At 43.8% G+C, this 20,052-nt stretch overlaps 1 protein-coding gene across 1 annotated transcript in view; it reads left to right on the forward strand.

Moving 5' to 3' along the window:
* Nucleotides 1-10,810, forward strand: part of pkp2 (plakophilin 2) — a 30,504-nt gene extending 19,694 nt beyond the window's left edge. The window contains exons 10-15 of the mRNA XM_080757490.1: nucleotides 890-1,051; nucleotides 3,958-4,134; nucleotides 5,158-5,311; nucleotides 7,511-7,706; nucleotides 8,565-8,652; nucleotides 9,685-10,810. Of these exons, the coding sequence (XP_080613616.1) occupies nucleotides 890-1,051; nucleotides 3,958-4,134; nucleotides 5,158-5,311; nucleotides 7,511-7,706; nucleotides 8,565-8,652; nucleotides 9,685-9,753 (846 nt within the window). The 3' untranslated portion in view covers nucleotides 9,754-10,810. The remainder of the gene's footprint in view (nucleotides 1-889; nucleotides 1,052-3,957; nucleotides 4,135-5,157; nucleotides 5,312-7,510; nucleotides 7,707-8,564; nucleotides 8,653-9,684) is intronic.
* Nucleotides 10,811-20,052: the final 9,242 nt, after the last annotated feature.

Consider the following 20,052-nt stretch of genomic DNA (forward strand, 5'->3'; position numbering starts at 1 on the left):
CATTATGAAACCACAAACCATTTATAAACTACAAACCAGATAAGGTTCATTATTAAACTACAAACCAGATGATAAGGTACATTTTAAAACTACAAACCATTTATAAAACCACAAACCAGATGATAAGGTACATTATAAAACTACAAACCATTTATAAAACCACAAACCAGATGATAAGGTACATTATAAAACTACAAACCATTTATAAAACCACAAACCAGATGATAAGGTACATTTTAAAACTACAAACCATTTATAAAACCACAAACCAGATGATAAGGTACATTATAAAACTACAAACCATTTATAAAACCACAAACCAGATGTTAAGGTACATTATGAAACTACAAACCATTTATAAAACTACAAATCAGATAAGGTTCATTATTAAACTACAAACCAGATGATAAGGTACATTTTAAAACTACAAACCATTTATAAAACCACAAACCAGATGATAAGGTACATTATAAAACTACAAACCATTTATAAAACTACAAACCAGATAAGGTACATTATAAAACTACAAACTATTTATAAAACTACAAACCATTTATAAAACTACAAACCAGATGTTAAGGTACATTATAAATCTACGCTCTCAAGAGTTAAATTATTGTTAAACATCTGCATTACTTAATTTACAAGAAGTCTACACAATGTATAAGATTGTTATTTTGATCAACGTTTGCCTGTCATGATCTCTCCTAATCAATACAGCACGGAATTGTGGACAAGATCTCATCCAACGACAACAAAAAATCTTCTTTAGTTTTTGGGTCTGAGAGGCTAAAAAGTGTCATCAAATGGTGGTCCGTGGAAGTTTTTCTTTCTTTCTTTCTTTTACAATTATTTGACTCGAGCTAAAATTCCTCCGTCTCCTCTCCAGTCCATAGAGAACTGCGTGTGCATCCTCCACAACCTGTCCTATCAGATCGAGGCCGAGCTTCCCCAGAAGTACCTCAGCGACCTGGGCCGGTCCCGCCAGAGCCTGGCCCCCAGGGCCAAGAACGCAGGCTGCTTCAGCCAGCGCAGCGCCCGGATCACGGAGGTAGGAGGAACCGCTGTTGACTTCCTCGATTAATATACCATGACGACAAAATGTTCGTCGACTACCTTTTTTCACTGACGGAAACTAAATGGAAACTACGTGAAAACTAATGCTATACGATGACTAAAACTAAGACTAAATGTATTGGCAATTTCGTCAACAAGTGAAACTAGTCAAGTCAAGTCACCTTTATTTATATAGCACATTTAAAAACAACAGAAGTTGACCCAAAGTGCTTTCCATATAAAAATTACATCATAAAATACAAAATTAAAATAAACATTTGGCAATGCAATATTACAACATTTAAAGAGCATGAAACAACAAAAAAAGCCTACTGATTACAAAAAGGCTTAAAACATTTACAGGACTAGGAGCTGAAGGCTCCAATGGAGAAAAGGTGAGTTTTTAGGGAGGATTTGAAACTGTCAATGGGAGGTTGACCTAAGAACCCTGGTGGCTGGAGGTGCAGAAACCAGGTCACAAATGTATTCCGGTGCAAGGCCATTTTGAGCTTTAACTAGACTAAAATGTTAGGAAGGGTCTAGTGGACAAGAGATCCACTCTAAGTCATTTTACACTTGGTTTGCACGCTGAACGGTGTGAGCTTGTAGATCGGCAATTTTCAACAAGTGTAAAATCACTCGACTGATTTTTATATCAACTGTAGATTTAGTCGACTCAGTGCTAAGATCACAGAGGTACACTACCCCATGGATCAGCGTTGGTTTTGACAGCACACTTTGATTTACAGTAGTTTTAGTCATAGTCTTTTGAATAAAAATCTCATTTAGCTTTACTAGTCAACATTTTAGTCAGCCGAAATGTTTTAGTGTTTTAGTCTAGTTTTAGTTGACTAAATATCATAAGAGGTCATCACGTTCGGAAAAGACGTTTTTAGCCCAGGGAGTGTTTTTCGTTCAAAACAAATGTTTTCAACGGATTCAGAATGAAATGGTGTACATTTTGACTGGATAGGGTTATTCATGGCACCCCGACTTTCAGCAGCTGTCACAGATTCAGAGACGGGGAACGATGAGTATTTTATTATCCCTGCAGGGAAATTGATACGCAGCTGTCACAGATTCAGAGACGGGGAACGAGATGTACTTTATTATCCCCGCAATATGGGAAATTGATACGTTACAGCAGCATAATGTAAAAATGGGCGCAGTACTTAGTTTAGACAGTATTTGGTAAAGAGTAGACTAGTCATTGGTTAAGACTAGTCATTGGTTAGACCAGTCCTTAGTCCTACAACTACAACCTATCTCAAACCCTCACCCTAAACCTAACCTCCCACGGGGCAGCACAACTAAACCCAACCTTAATCTAACCAATGACTAGTCTAAACTAAGTGTGCACCCCGGTGGAGTTCTTATGTGTTGTATATAGTCTGATGGCGGTATTGGCAGAAAGGACCGCTCTGTGTTCATTCTCGGAGGGAGGGTGAGCCTGTGACTAAAAGGTTCTCACTCTGTCCTGTAGGTCACCATAGAGTGGATGTGAGGGGTTTAGCCAGCATGGAGATCAGTTTGTCCCTGACTCTCCTCTCTGCGACTGGCCCTCCATCCTGAGGCCCACTGACCACAGAACTGGCCTTCTTTGTGATCGTGTTGAGCTTGTTCAGTTCCCAGGCCTTAATCCCCCCCCCCCCCCACCCCAGCATACCACTGCATAAAACAACGGACTGATAGAACATTCTCAGTAGCCTGCTACACACATTAACACATTTTGTGCGGGAACCCCTTTTGGTGTCAGCATTATGTTATGCTTTAGCTATTGAAAAATAGCAGATCTACGAGCTCATAGCGCGCCACCGAGTGGCGCGCTATGAGCTTGTATGTCTGCTATTTTTGATGAATCGTGAAAAGTGACATGAAAGTGTTTGAGAACGACTGACATAATAGAAAACTGTCAGGATGTAGGAGACATTTTTAGAATCTGATCTCAGGTCAGAATGGAAAACTGTCAGGATGTAGAAGACCTTTTTTGAATCTGATCTCAGGTCAGAATGTCTTAAAGGACTTGAGCCTCCTCAGGAGGTACAGTCTGTTCTGTCCCTTTCTGTAGACACTAGACAGCCTCCGTGTTGTCTCTCCACCTTTACAAACAGATTGGCAGTGGTGGAGAGTAACTAAGTGCTGTACTCGAGTACCATTGTGAGGTGTTGGTACTTTACTTGAGTATTTCCAGTTTCCAATACTGAAGCAGTGAGAAAACTGTTGCGTCCTTTCTTCGTCCTTTTTTTCAAAACTTGACTACGGTAGCGGTGGTCTCAAAAACACAAGGGAAACTTTGACAGGAAAAGACTCGCTCGACTTGCTTTTTAATTGCACCAGAGCACAGAGCACCATGAGCACAGCATCATAAAATAAAAGAAAATATATTTTTCTAAGTCTCAGTCCACTTCTCGGATGCAGATATTGTACTTTTACTCCACTAAATTTATTTGACAACTTTAGCTACAAGTTTACTTTGTAGATTTTGATCGTTGTTACAAAACATACATTTAACCACTTCAGCCCTATATATATACATTTCGGGCCATTTGAAAATAGCCGATTTTACAAGCTCACAATGCGTCACGATGCGACGCATTGTGAGCTTGTAGATCTGCTATTTTCAAAAGATTTGTATACATTTGAAAACTTGAAATTGCAAATTCTGCACAATGTGTACTATCTACTTTTGGTACTTTAAGTACATTTTGATGCCAATACTTTTACTCAAGTACAAATTGAATTCCGGACTTTTCTAACAGAGTACTTCTACATTGCGGTATTGATACTGTTACTTACTGTAAGTTTAAAAAAAAAATGCAGTACTATTTCCACCACTGCAGATTGTATTAATATCCCCTGTCTTCACTGCATGACTGAACCTGCTGCTGCTGGTGGTGCTAGAAGGTGGAGCGACAGCGCCCTCTGCTGGAGGAGAGGCCCAACCCGTGTGGCATGGAGTGGCTGTGGAGTCCCATCACTGTGCGGATGTACCTGTCCCTCATGGCCTGTAGTGGGCGCCACTGCACCCAGGAGGCTGCCGTGGGAGCGCTGCAGAACATCACTGCTGGAAACGGACGGGTAGGATGGAGGGAGGGAGGATTACTCGCATGGTTTACTTAAAAGTGTCTAGGTGGGGTTGGCGAAAAGGGTCTTTCTGTGTGGTATTTGCATGTTCTCCCCGTGTCCCCTAGGGGTAGGTACCCTCACATGTTCTCCCCGTGTCCCCTAGGGCAGGTACCCTCACATGTTCTCCCCGTGTCCCCTAGGGCAGGTACCCTCACATGTTCTCCCCGTGTCCCCTAGGGCAGGTACCCTCACATGTTCTCCCCGTGTCCCCTAGGGCAGGTACCCTCACATGTTCTCCCCGTGTCCCCTAGGGTAGGTACCCTCACATGTTCTCCCTGTGTCCCCTAGGGCAGGTACCCTCACATGTTCTCCCCGTGTCCCCTAGGGCAGGTACCCTCACATGTTCTCCCCGTGTCCTCTAGGGCAGGTACCCTCACATGTTCTCCCCGTGTCCCCTAGGGTAGGTACCCTCACATGTTCTCCCTGTGTCCCCTAGGGCAGGTACCCTCACATGTTCTCCCCGTGTCCCCTAGGACAGGTACCCTCACATGTTCTCCCCATGTCTCCTATAGGGTAGGTACCCTCACATAAAACATGCAGTAATCCTGGTCTCTAAACTACATCCCCCTGATCAGCAAGGTGAAAATAAGCGGTTTGGACTCCTCATGCATAGAAGGAAGCATGGGGTCAGTCCGTTGCTCTCCCCGGGTTGGCAGAGGAAGTGTAGAGCCCAGGATTACGTTAGATTGGCACTGGGTGAAAAAAGAAAAGTACCAAAAGTAAATGTAATAATTGTGCAGAATGTCCCAATTAAAGATTTAAAATGTATAATAATCTTTTGAAAATAATGGCAGATCGGCATTGCTCACAATGTGTCGCATCGCTATTATACAGTTTGGTTACAAATGTAAAACCGCTTGTGTTCATATTTGGAAGCCTCTGTAAAGACTCCATAAATCAGTCGGTGTGTGTGTGTGTGTGTGTGTGTGTGTGTGTGTGTGACTGCGCGTGTGTGTGTGTGGCATGCGTGGTCAGGTGACCGAGGCCATCGCTCACACCATCGTGCAGAGAGAGAACGGCCTTCATCAGGTGAAGAGGATGTTCCAGCATGGAGAGGCTGACGTCAGGAGGATGTGTGTGTCTCTGCTGAAGAACCTGTCGCGCTACCGGGAGCTCCATGCCGACATCGGTGAGAGCAGAAAGAGCACTACTCATTATGCCTGATGAAGGTCCTATTGAGCCAAACGTTGTACTTCTTTAACCCATGACTTTTTGGTAGTCATGGCTGCCAGTTCCCACCTGATGTTGTGTGGGAGTTCAGACTGATCCACATTGTACTGAATAACTGCTAGCGTACATAATGTCTTGAGGCTAGGTCTGAAGTCTAAGATGAACACGTCCACTGGGCTGTGGTCTCCCCCGAAAAGGATGATGCGATCTCCCACCACGCAGCAGCACAGATTAGGCCCTGAACACCGGCCTCTCCCTTTGGGCTCAACCTTCTTCCAGGAGGAGGTTTCTGGGTTGAATTTCCACAGATCCTTGAATACCTTCCACAGATTAAGGCCACCAAATATGTACAGCTCTCCATTGTAGGTAAAGGCTGAATGAACACAACACAGTATTTCTGGAAGAAGCTGTCTGCTCGTCCAGTGGTTAGTCTCTGTGTCAAACACGCTGATGGTGTTTATCCTATTGTGGTCCCCCCACCAGACACAAAATACAAACATCTTTTTCCCGACGACGTTGGCAGAGTGAAGCCCTTGAACAGCAGGTGCAGAAGTTCCTCTGGTGTTGATTAAAGCCCAGACCATTGTGCTGGTGTCCAACTTGTAGACGTCTTTAGTGGATACAGTCTGGGTCGATCCTCCATAGAGAAACATGACCTTCCCCAAGACACAGGCCGAGTGGTTCCACCTCTCCTCTGGAACGCTCCCAGAAACCTGTGGTTTGAACCATGTGTGGGCGTCGACATGAAATGCATAAAGCACGTTGCAGTAACCGTGGTTAGTCCGCCCCCCCCAGAGGTAGACACTATATTCTATCAACACAGCTGTGTGGCCGCTGCGCGTGGAGGGAACCTCACGGTGGCGTTCTCCTCTTCCAGGGGTCACTGGGGTCAACTTCCTCCAGGTCAAAGACACTGTGTTGAAGATGTGCACATCAATGTGACCCTCGTCACCTCCAAAGGAGTACACACAGTGTCTCACTGTCACAGCTCTCTGATTGGCTGCTCCTGGTCCTCTCAGACGCACCGCCCAGCGTAACATTACTCACAGCAGTACCACAGTGGATAAATCCTCTAGGTCAACGGTATCCTATTGGTCAATGGTATCCTATTGGTCAATGGTATCCTACTGGTCAATGGTATCCTATTGGTCAACGGTATCCTATTGGTCAACGGTATCCTATTGGTCAATGGTATGCTACTGGTCAACGGTATCCTACTGGTCAATGGTATCCTATTGGTCAATGGTATCCTATTGGTCAATGGTATCCTACTGGTCAATGGTATCCTACTGGTCAATGGTATCCTACTGGTCAACGGTATCCTATTGGTCAATGGTATCCTACTGGTCAATGGTATCCTATTGGTCAATGGTATCCTTTTGGTCAAGCGTGGAATTTTATGCTTCTTCACTTATATTCGTTCAGAGGCACAAACACCACGCAAAGTTTGTCCAATCCGTGAAGCCGATGGTTAGGGTTGACCAATCAAGGAAGACGATGCCCGTTGATCTCCCTAATACTGTATTATTATTATAAGGTTTTAGCGCTGTCCCTCCGGTGTGATATGTCTCGTTGCACGTTGACCCTAGTGATTCAACGCATGGAATTCAACGGCCCAAACCACACCAAAGGGTCGAGACGGTTTTAGCGTTAACTCCTTGCAACCGTTTGGACCCAAGGAGTTGCACGGTGACCCTTTGGTGTGGTTTAGTGGCTTAATACCACAGTTCGAAGTGACAAGTAGCCAGCTGCTAATGTTATGAGCCAAATGCATGGACAGCAGCAAAGCCATAAGAAAACACAGTGACCGCGAGGTTGTGACACAGAAACATACACGTTACAAAAATAATATAATTGGATGGGAACCGCAAGGTTGCCAGTTCGAACCCGGGCTCCCCCAGAGTTACTGTCGAAGTGTCCTTGAGCAAGACACTGAACCCCTAATTGCTCCCGATGTGCTGGTTGGTGCCTTGCATGGTTTCTGCTGCCAAAGGTGTGTGAATGTAATGCACAATCTATGTAAAGCGCCTTGGATAAAGGCGCTATATAAATGCACCACACAAAGACAAGAACACGACGGAGACGGCGCTTGTTTCACCTGACAAATATGACATATGTCATAATTTATTTTCTTTTTTTCTCTCCCTGCTCCATAAAGTCAAACAGGTGCTGCCGGAGCTGGTGGCCATGTTGCCCAACTCGGACACGGGGGGGGCGGAGCTCCCCACGGAGGTGACCGTGTCGCTCTGCCACGTCCTGACCAACCTGAGCCAGAACGACACGGCCAATGTCAAGGCCATCGTCAACCACGCCGCGCTGCCCAAGGTCATCAACATCAGCACCAAGGACAGCGGGTCGGTCGTCTCGCCTAATGAGTGCTATAAGAAGCTGCTAGAAAACCAGCTTATTTTCACTGTTAACCCATTTTGGGCGGGAACCCCTTTTGGTGTTAGTATCATGTTATGCTTTAGCTATTGAAAAATAGCAGATCTACAAGCTCATAGCGCGCCACTCGGTGGCGCGCTATGAGCTTGTAGATCTGCTATTTTTGAAAAATCGAAGAACGATTTAGAATCTGATCTCAGGTCAAAAAGTATCGTTTTGTACGTTTTTATGTAACCATCATTATTATGATATTGTAGATCTGCTATTTTTCAATAGCTAGACATAATGACGTACAGCAAGTTTTGGTCCCATGATGTAAGTAAGTCTGCATCCAAACGGACTTGAGAAAAAAGATGACTCAGCCTAAACGTGGGAAGTTTTGCCTTAAAAAGTGGATATGGCCGAATTTAGGCCAAGGAGTGTTTTTTTCGTGCAAAAAGACTAATGCTTGAAATGGATTGAGAATCATGAAAACCCCCTAGTTTGACATGTCACATGCTACTTGAAGCATGATGACATTTTGCCTTATATTGGTTGTCTATGGTGGGGTATACAAAATTGTCCATAACCTTTTTTTCGCGATATTTCCAGCAGAGCAGACCTCTCATTCTGTGGACCTTATTTTATTTGTATTTTTTCTATTAATTTGGTCATTAATATGTCATGACATCACAGGTCCTCTCAAATTGGGATGGCTGGCTCCCCGGCTATAAGTGTATAATCGTGGCCCATTGAAACTATACAACGCTAGTATGTCTACAAAACATCCAAGCATGTTTGATTTATTGATACATTTTGGGATGATGTTCTTCTTCTTCTGTTTTTAGCTACGGTCCAACGAGGGCAGGACAAGCAGCGTGTGTGTTACTGCACAGCATGTGGAGTCACACTGAACTGCACGGGGCCTATAGGAAGGTTAGCACTCACACACACACACACACACACACACACACACACACACACACAGCATGTGGAGTCACACTGAACTGCACGGGGCCTATAGGAAGGTTAGCACTCACACTCACACACACACACGCTCACACGCACGCACGCACGCACACACACACACACACACACACACACACACACCACCCGCTTCAAATGTTATCAAACGATAATCACCAGTAGGTTACTTATCACTGGAATACAATGTGTTCGGGAAACACGGAAGTGAAATGACTACCGCCGAGAAAGAGAAAACATTGTGAAACTGACTTACATGGCCGCTTAAAGCAACAACAACAGCTATGGATGGCTATACACTTCCTGGTCAGGGGCAAGGTTAATTATATAAGGTTAGGAAGCGAAGACCGTACGATGGACTCCATGTTGCTCCCTGGAAGGACAGAAACATGCGCAATGGGCTATATGCAGCCAACACTTCCTTGGTTCAGCTTCCTTGGTCTCAATTGCGCATGTTTCTTTCCTTCCAGGGAGCAACATGGAGTCCACCGTACGGTCTTAGCTTCCTGTCCTCATTTTAATAGTCCTTGGTCAGGGGGCTGCTCTTCTTCTTTGGTTGTTTTCACACATGGCTGGCACCTGCACAACACTCCCCCCAGTGGCTATAGCAGATATGGTGTTAGGGTTAGTAATAGTTGGACACCGCGGCCAACGCCACATGGGACTCCGCATTTCCACGTTTCCTAATCGCAGCCAGTAGGCTCTAGATCTCCATTGCATTTGACTGATAAGTAACCTACTGGTGCTTATCGCTTGATTTTCATACGAAACCGCTACACACACACACACACACACACACATGGGTCTCGCACTGTTTTTGCTATTTGTCGTACAAGAAAATATACTGTTGTAGGTCTTCAGTGATTAAAATAATTCAAGAGAAATTCAACATTCAAGAGAAAAGATTGAAAGATGGTCAATGTCCGTTTGATCCTCACCGTTTGTCATCTCATCTCATCTCTCTCTCTCTCTCCCTCCCCGCAGGCCGGCTACAGGAAATCAGATTTCATCAACGCTCGCTCCACCAAGGCGGTGAATTCATCCCGCGACTAACGGCCGAGCTACACCGATAGCGTGTGTGTGTGTGACGTATGCGCAGTCCGCGGAAATAATGCGCGTGCGAAACGCTCCTGGCTAGCCCGGATCTGTGGGCGCAGCGCAGACTTGCTCCACTGTCTCCATTTGGGAGATTATTCGTACGCCATTAAAAAAAATAAAAAATAGAACCGATCCTATTTTTAGAGTGTATGCGTAACTATCCGGGGCCAGTGCTATCCGCACGTCTGTCATAGCGGGTTACGTTGACATACATTGGATCTTTCCACGCACGCTGTACGCGCGCAGTAAATCCCACGCACAAACGCACTCTGTGTAGCTCGGCCATGCGCAGCAGCAGGAAGTAGACAGACCCAGGATGGAGGCTCCGGGCGCATTAGAGGAAGACGGACCCAGGACCGAGGCTCCGGGGCGCATTAGAGGAAGACGGACCCAGGATGGAGGCTCCGGGCGCATTAGAGGAAGACGGACACGGGACCGAGGCTCCGGGGCGCATTAGAGGAAGACGGACACGGGACCGAGGCTCCGGGGCGCATTAGAAGAAGACGGACACGGGACCGAGGCTCCGGGGCGCATTAGAGGAAGACGGACACAGGACGGAGGCTCCCGGGCGCATTAGAGGAAGACGGACCCAGGATGGAGGCTCCGGGGCGCATTAGAGGAAGACGGACACGGGACCGAGGCTCCGGGGCGCATTAGAGGAAGACGGACACGGGACCGAGGCTCCGGGGCGCATTAGAAGAAGACGGACCCAGGATGGAGGCTCCCGGGCGCATTAGAAGAAGACGGACCCAGGATGGAGGCTCCCGGGCGCATTAGAGGAAGACGGACACGGGACAGAGGCTCCGGGCGCATTAGAAGACAGACACGGGACCGAGGCTCCCGGGCGCATTAGAGGAAGACGGACCCAGGATGGAGGCTCCGGGCGCATTAGAGGAAGACGGACCCAGGACGGAGGCTCCGGGGCGCATTAGAAGACGTTTACACTTAAGGTCCAGCATCACTCAATGCACCGATCAACCTGTGTAGTCTCAACTCAAAAAGCTAATGCATTTCTGGAGAAAAAAAAGGAATATACGTGGTTGACCTTTTTGAAATGTTCTCGGTTATTTTTCATTTTTCAAAACCAGACATTCTTTCACCTGGCGGCGGGGGAAACATTTTGTGGAGTTTAACGTCTAAAGGAGGTGACACATGACTCTTTACAGGTCTGGAACTCTGATAGGTATGGTGGAAATTAACTTACTCGCTGCCTAGATCGTCTTTTCACGTATTTTGGTTATTTTGGCCCTCGGCGCAGAGATGGTCTTTTGATGTATTTTTTTTTATATTTATTGATTACATTTCATAACGCTGTTCTGCACGCGTCTGTATCGCTCCGGTTGCCGTGTGACGGAAGTACAGTACAGTACAGTACAGTAAAAAAAAAAAAAAAATGTTAGTGAAAAGTCAGTGCGCTTATGATGTCTTATGGGAACAGATTTTTTTAGAATCCATTTAGCGTGTATGATCACTCGTAACAGTAGCAACATAATGGAGTTTGCATGTTCTCCCTGTGTCCCCTATAGGATAGGTACCCTCACAAAAAACATGCAGTAATCCTGGTCTCTAAACTACCTCCTGCTGGCCAGCCAGGGGGAGCCTGATGGAGGGGAAAGGAACTGGTCGGAATAACGTGTTCCTTGCACGTGCTACGTCCGGTCTGGGAAATTCCCCCCTATCAGGTGAAAAGAAGCCGTTTGGACTCCTCATGCATAGAAGGAAGCATGAGGTCAGTCCGCTGCCCCCCCCCCCCCCCCAGGTTGGCAGAGGAAGTGTAGCACCCAGGATTACATTAGATAATTGACATTGGGTAAAAAAAATATCATATTTTAATGTAGGAAAAGGAAATGGGATTTTAACTCGAGTAGTGCGTGACCCATAAATTGGTCTGTGATCCACAAATGGATCCCGACCCACTGTTTGGGAATAATTTGAGGTCAACTTCACATTCCGGTCCTTGTGAGGGGAAAAGTGATTTGAGAATCACTGCTTTACAGTGTGCTGTGCATCTCATTATGAATAGCACCACAATGTCCTTTTATACTAAAGCATTTATGAAGGAAGGACGCTAACGAAGGAAAATAGTTCATGTTGATGAGCAACAATGTAATATAACGTTACAGTCAGGGATGGGAATCGAGAACCACAATTGTTAAGAGAATCTGAATCATGAACTCATAAGAATTGACATTGTATGCCTCTGCCTCTTATAAATACCTTTTACCAATGCTGGCATGTTTATTTATGACAGTTCTTTATTGCAAAACAATGGTGTCATGTGTACCTATTCTATGGCAACTCTCCTGTACAGGGAGAGAGAGAAAGATCTTTGCCAAAAATAGCCGATATACAATCTCATAACTGCTGTTTTGAGCTTGTACATCGGCTATTTTTGGCGAACATATGGACCCAGACAGTCTGTTTAATTTTACACTCTCGAGTTAAAGATCTAATAAGGGTCCATTTGGTTACCAACGGTGTCTGTCATTTCGATGGGGACCACCTGGAACCTCTTCCGGAAAACCCGACAAATCTGCCACAGGAAAATAATATAAATCCCCGGGGAGAATGGTCTGGCACTCCTCAGTTTGAATTACAGTGCGCTCACCCCAGAGTTGTGGGTGACCAATCAATCAGAGCCTACTATTCAAAGTGAGACTTTTTTGTTGTGATGTTGGAATCTGTTTGTAACCCGGCCCTTGGAAATAAATCTTCCACACCGAAGTTCCAGACTATAATAATATCTACACCGTGATATTAGTCTGGCCATGACAAGGCTATCAAGGACCACTGGTGGTCCCCGGACCACTGGTGGTCCCCGGACCACTGGTGGTCCCCGGACCACTGGTGGTCCCCGGACCACTGGTTGAGAACCACACACCGCATGCACACACGGAGTCACGGCCGTGTCTGAACACAGGATATTGCTATCTCGGAAATCCATGTCGGCTAATTTTCTTATTTTAAAAAGTATTTTTTTCCACAGGGACTCTGTGTGCTGTAATTGCCCTCAATCCCACCCGGTATGCGCTTTGAAGAGGCCTCGCTGGGATTCCAGGCAAGATTTGATCACGGCTTTAGTCAAAGTCAAATTAACATCCTCCCGCATGGTAATTATAGTTTCAGATTTGGCGCTATAGCCTCTCCTATGTTCAGCTTTCCCACCCTTAACCCATTCTGACCTGAGATCAGATTCATACGAGGTTTCCACGGGACACACACTGGTCTGATGAACCCATTCTGACCTGAGATCAGATTCTAAAAATGTCAGTCGTTCTTCGAATTTTTCAAAAATAGCAGACCTACAAGCTCGTATCGCGCCACTCGGTGGCGCGATATGAGCTTGTAGATCTGCTATTTTTCAATAGCTAAAGCATAACATGATGGGTGCCCGGTCAGAATGGGTTAAACATGATCATCAGGTATTATTATAATGGGACTATAAGGAGGAAGAACGTTTAAAAAAAAAAAATGTTTTAAAATGATGTTTTTATGTGGACACGCCCACCAGTTCATTAAGTAAACCTAATCCAGTCCCTCCGTTTCCTACTTTAAAACCACCCACCTGTCCCCCTCCTTACAAAAGGACTGCCCATGGCTCTGCCCAATTGTTTACAAAATGGGTCTATTTTCTAATGATCGATGCATTCACCCCGACAACGTGTGATGATAGAATTCTTGTTGTGGTAGGGCATAGATAGATTATCTGTGCATTTATGGTTCAGGGGTAGAGTGGCTGGATGGTAACCGCAAGGTTGCCAGTTCGAACCCGGGCTCCCTGTCGAAGTGTCCTTGAGCAAGACACTGAACCCCTAATTGCTCCTGATGTGCTGGTTGGTGCCTTGCATGGTGTTTCGCACCATCAGTGTATGAATCTGTGTGTGTGAATGGGTGAATGTAATGCACAATCTATGTAAAGCGCCTTGGATAAAGGCTATATAAATGCACCATTTACCATACCATTTACCATTTGAAACACACCTAAAAGCAGTTGCAGCGTTGTGCCTCTGGAGGGCAATGCTGTGTCTTTGGAGGCTTTTTTTTGTGCTGCAGTTTTGATTGATTGTTTGAGACAGAAAGTTCACAAATGTTAACCGTTTTTTTAGTTTGGGATAATAATCACTTGACTGCATATACTTGCGATAATGCCTCAGGGGGGTGTTGTGTTTTTAGATAATGTCGCAGATGACAGGCAGGTGTGTGTGTGTGTGTGTGTGTGTGTGTGTGTGTGTGTGTGTGTGTGTGTGTGTGTGTGTGTGTGTGTGTGTGTGTGTGTGTGTGTGTGTGTGTGTGTGTGTGTGTGTGTGTGTGTGTGTGTGTGTGTGTGTGTGTGTGTGTGTGTGTGTGTGTGTGTGTGTGTGTGTGTGTGTGTTCGTGCATGTGCGTGCGTTATTTCATATGCAAATTGTTCATCCCGAGGTGCTCAGATAACAAAACATTCAATTTTATTTGAATAATTGGATTCACAGTCTCAACAGCCTCCTTCTTCTTACTTGTTTTGTTTGCGTTGCAGTGTGAGTGACAGCAGAGCGATGGCCCTGGGCTGTGGTGGTCCCGGATTCACGTACGTCAGTGGCCCTCAACCAGTGGTCCGGGGACCACCAGTGGTCCTCGAGGGGGTTCCAGGTGGTCCCCAGTTCAACTTAAAATGATGGAGAGTCGGAGGTAACCAAATGGACCCTTTATTATAGATCTTTAACTAAGTTGAGAGCGTAAAATGAAACCAAATGGACCCTCACCGTCTGCAGTTGGTTTCATTTTACGCTCTCAGTCTCGAGAGTTAAATTATTGTTCAACGTCTGCATTACTTAATGTACAAGAAGTCTACACAATTATAGAGTGTATAGAATAATAGTCTGCCTGTTATCTCTCCTAATGTTACCAACATAAATTCAGCATCCATGAATTGTGGACAAAATCTTATCCAACGATAACAAAATATTCTTTAGTTTTGTGTCTGAGAGGCTAAAGGTCATCAAATGGTGGTCCGTGGCTCAAATGTAGGCCTATAATAAATAAATAATGGACCCTGATATGAAGAAGGTTGAAAACCACTGATCTACTATACATAACTACAGTATCAGTGGTTTAAACCACTGATCTACTACACATAACTACAGTATCAGTGGTTTAAACCACTGATCTACTATACATAACTACAGTATCAGTGGTTTAAACCACTGATCTACTATACATAACTACAGTATCAGTGGTTTAAACCACTGATCTACTGTACATAACTACAGTATCAGTGGTTTAAACCACTGATCTACTACACATAACTACAGTATCAGTGGTTTAAACCACTGATCTACTACACATAACTACAGTATCAGTGGTTTAAACCACTGATCTACTACACATAACTACAGTATCAGTGGTTTAAACCACTGATCTACTGTACATAACTACAGTATCAGTGGTTTAAACCACTGATCTACTGTACATAACTACAGTATCAGTGGTTTAAACCACTGATCTACTATACATAACTACAGTATCGGTGGTTTAAACCACTGATCTACTGTACATAACTACAGTATCAGTGGTTTAAACCACTGATCTACTATACATAACTACAGTATCAGTGGTTTAAACCACTGATCTACTATACATAACTACAGTATCGGTGGTTTAAACCACTGATCTACTGTACATAACTACAGTATCAGTGGTTTAAACCACTGATCTACTACACATAACTACAGTATCGGTGGTTTAAACCACTGATCTACTGTACATAACTACAGTATCAGTGGTTTAAACCACTGATCTACTACACATAACTACAGTATCAGTGGTTTAAACCACTGATCTACTGTACATAACTACAGTATCAGTGGTTTAAACCACTGATCTACTACACATAACTACAGTATCGGTGGTTTAAACCACTGATCTACTGTACATAACTACAGTATCAGTGGTTTAAACCACTGATCTACTACACATAACTACAGTATCAGTGGTTTAAACCACTGATCTACTGTACATAACTACAGTATCGGTGGTTTAAACCACTGATCTACTATACATAACTACAGTATCAGTGGTTTAAACCACTGATCTACTATACATAACTACAGTATCGGTGGTTTAAACCACTGATCTACTGTACATAACTACAGTATCAGTGGTTTAAACCACTGATCTACTACACATAACTACAGTATCGGTGGTTTAAACCACTGATCTACTGTACATAACTACAGTATCAGTGGTTTAAACCACTGATCTACTACACATAACTACAGTATCGGTGGTTTAAACCACTGATCTACTGTACATAACTACAGTATCAGTGGTTTAAACCACTGATCTACTATACATAACTACAGTATCAGTGGTTTAAACCACTGATCTACTATACATAACTACAGTATCAGTGGTTTAAACCACTGATCTACTACACATAACTACAGTATCAGTGGTTTAAACCACTGATCTACTGTACATAACTACAGTATCAGTGGTTTAAACCACTGATCTACTATACATAACTACAGTATCAGTGGTTTAAACCACTGATCTACTATACATAACTACAGTATCAGTGGTTTAAACCACTGATCTACTATACATAACTACAGTATCAGTGGTTTAAACCACTGATCTACTACACATAACTACAGTATCAGTGGTTTAAACCACTGATCTACTATACATAACTACAGTATCAGTGGTTTAATTTAAACCACTGATCTACTACACATAACTACAGTATCAGTGGTTTAAACCACTGATCTACTGTACATAACTACAGTATCGGTGGTTTAAACCACTGATCTACTGTACATAACTACAGTATCAGTGGTTTAAACCACTGATCTACTACACATAACTACAGTATCGGTGGTTTAAACCACTGATCTACTGTACATAACTACAGTATCAGTGGTTTAAACCACTGATCTACTACACATAACTACAGTATCGGTGGTTTAAACCACTGATCTACTGTACATAACTACAGTATCAGTGGTTTAAACCACTGATCTACTATACATAACTACAGTATCAGTGGTTTAAACCACTGATCTACTATACATAACTACAGTATCAGTGGTTTAAACCACTGATCTACTACACATAACTACAGTATCAGTGGTTTAAACCACTGATCTACTGTACATAACTACAGTATCAGTGGTTTAAACCACTGATCTACTATACATAACTACAGTATCAGTGGTTTAAACCACTGATCTACTATACATAACTACAGTATCAGTGGTTTAAACCACTGATCTACTATACATAACTACAGTATCAGTGGTTTAAACCACTGATCTACTATACATAACTACAGTATCAGTGGTTTAAACCACTGATCTACTACACATAACTACAGTATCAGTGGTTTAAACCACTGATCTACTATACATAACTACAGTATCAGTGGTTTAATTTAAACCACTGATCTACTGTACATAACTACAGTATCAGTGGTTTAATTTAAACCACTGATCTACTACACATAACTACAGTATCAGTGGTTTAAACCACTGATCTACTATACATAACTACAGTATCAGTGGTTTAAACCACTGATCTACTATACATAACTACAGTATCAGTGGTTTAAACCACTGATCTACTATACATAACTACAGTATCAGTGGTTTAAACCACTGATCTACTGTACATAACTACAGTATCAGTGGTTTAAACCACTGATCTACTGTACATAACTACAGTATCAGTGGTTTAAACCACTGATCTACTGTACATAACTACAGTATCAGTGGTTTAAACCACTGATCTACTATACATAACTACAGTATCAGTGGTTTAAACCACTGATCTACTACACATAACTACAGTATCAGTGGTTTAAACCACTGATCTACTACACATAACTACAGTATCGGTGGTTTCCAAACCTTTTTAAGCTCAGGAGAATTAACCCCTAAAAAGACCTTTGGCCCCCGGGACCCAACCTATAGTGAAAATCACACCTGTGTGAACTGAGTGGTGCAACTCCCCTCTCCCCCCCCCCCCCCCCTCTCTGTTTCTGGCACAACAGCGCCCCTACTAGTACTAATAGTGTACTAATGGTGCTCACAGTCACATAGGTGCATGGGTGGGCGGGTGAACACGGACATTGCTGTTCCTTGGAGTGGTTGCATCACTCAAAAATCTGAAAGTATCCGATGTACAAGCTCACAGCGTGCTGCGATGTCACCTTGTACTTCGGCTATTTTAGCTCAAGCACACACTCACACTCACGCACACACTCTCTCACACACACACACACACACACACACACACACACACACACACACACACACAGGCACACACTCACGCACACATACAGACGCACAGGCACACACAAAGACGCACGGGCGCACACACTCAGGCACACACAGGCACAGGCACACACACACATGTACAGGCACACACACTGTCTCACACACATGTAGAGTACACACACACACTGTCTCACACACAAACACACACACTGTCTCACACACAACACAGGGACATTTTCATAGCACACATGCATTGTCTTAATATCGCCTGCAGAGGGCAGTAGTGCTGAAGCATTAACACATTAGCCCATGCAGTCAGAGGTGGACAGTAACTAAGTACATTTACTTACTTACATTTACTTACATATATATAGATATATAGATAAAGATAAAGCATACACTAACCATTTGAAAATAGCAGATCTACAAGCTTGTATAGATCAGCTACTTAGTAGTACTTTATACTTTTCGTTACTTTCCATTTTGATACCAATATACTTTTGTACTTTTAACTATTTACATTTTGTATTCTGTACTTGATACTGTTACTCGTAACGGTATCAAGTACAAAAATGTGTACAAAATGTGAGTAGACCTTTTAATGATGAATTGAACACTGTGGACCCTATTGTAATTATTCAATCAACCAATCAAAATCTTTCTCCACCACTACATGCATGCAGTGAAGCGGGACTGCAGGGAGGGGGGGGGGGGAGAGAGACGGGTGAGGCTTAACCCATTCTGACCGGGCACCCATTTTGGTGTTGGCATCATGTTATGCTTTAGCTATTGAAAAATAGCAGATCTACAAGCTCATATCGCGCCACCGAGTGGCGCGATACGAGCTTGTAGGTCTGCTATTTTTGAAAAATCGAAGAACGACTGACATTTTTCTAGAATCTGATCTCAGGTCAGAATGGATTAATCAGACCAGTGTGTGTCCCAGTGGAAACCTCGTATGAATCTGATCTCAGGTCAGAATGGGTTAACTCCATTAGAAATGGTCCCTGTGATAAATCAGTCCATCCCCCAAACGGAGCTAATCAAATTAATAACACATGAATTCCATCCATTTTTCTAACCCTATTGTGTTTTCTTTTATTCTTTTATCTCTCTCTCTAAAAAGTTGGATCCGCATTAAGATTAAGATCCAAAAACGTTCTATTTTAGATCTACTGTAAACTCTCTCTCTCTCTCTGTCTCTCTGTGTGTGTGTGTGTGTGTGTGTGTGTGTGTGTGTGTGTGTGTGTGTGTGTGTGTGTGTGTGTGTGTGTGTGTCTCTCTCTCTCTCTCTCTCTCTCTCTCTCTCTCTCTGTGTGTGTGTGTGTCTCTCTCTCTCTCTCTCTCTGTGTGTGTGTGTGTGTGTGTGTGTGTCTCTCTCTCTCTCTCTCTGTGTGTGTGTGTGTCTCTCTCTCTCTGTGTGTGTGTGTGTGTGTGTGTGTGTGTGTGTGTGTGTGTGTGTGTGTGTCTCTCTCTCTCTCTGTCTCTCTCTCTGTGTGTGTGTGTGTGTGTGTCTCTCTCTCTCTCTGTCTCTCTCTCTGTGTGTGTGTGTGTGTGTGTGTGTCTCTCTCTCTCTGTGTGTGTGTGTGTGTGTGTGTGTGTGTGTGTGTCTCTCTGTGTCTCTCTCTCTGTCTCTCGGCTCGGTTCTGTAATCCACTTTAATTACCCTGCAGGACCCGATGCGGGGCTTATTTGAGGGAGCAAAGTCCACGATGTCTAACTAAGCCGTGAGTTATAGCATCTCTAATGAAACCCAAATCCTTCCAACAATATTTGTCTAGCCACGGCTTAGACGGCAGCATTCGTCACATTGTCCTCCGGTAGAATTCATTTAGAGGAATAAAAGGGTTTTCCCTGCAAAAGAGCCATTTATTCCTGTGATGCAATTAAGCATTCCAGAAAGATTTATCCGCAATTCCTCATCTGGTTCCTTTTGTCTGGTATGATGAGCATTGAAGGATTATAAGGATGTTATTGTCTGGCTGTGTTGTGATTGTTCTTA

Source organism: Protomyctophum bolini, assembly GCF_963924005.1.
Source record: "Protomyctophum bolini genome assembly, chromosome: 23".
Classification (NCBI taxonomy): domain Eukaryota; kingdom Metazoa; phylum Chordata; class Actinopteri; order Myctophiformes; family Myctophidae; genus Protomyctophum; species Protomyctophum bolini.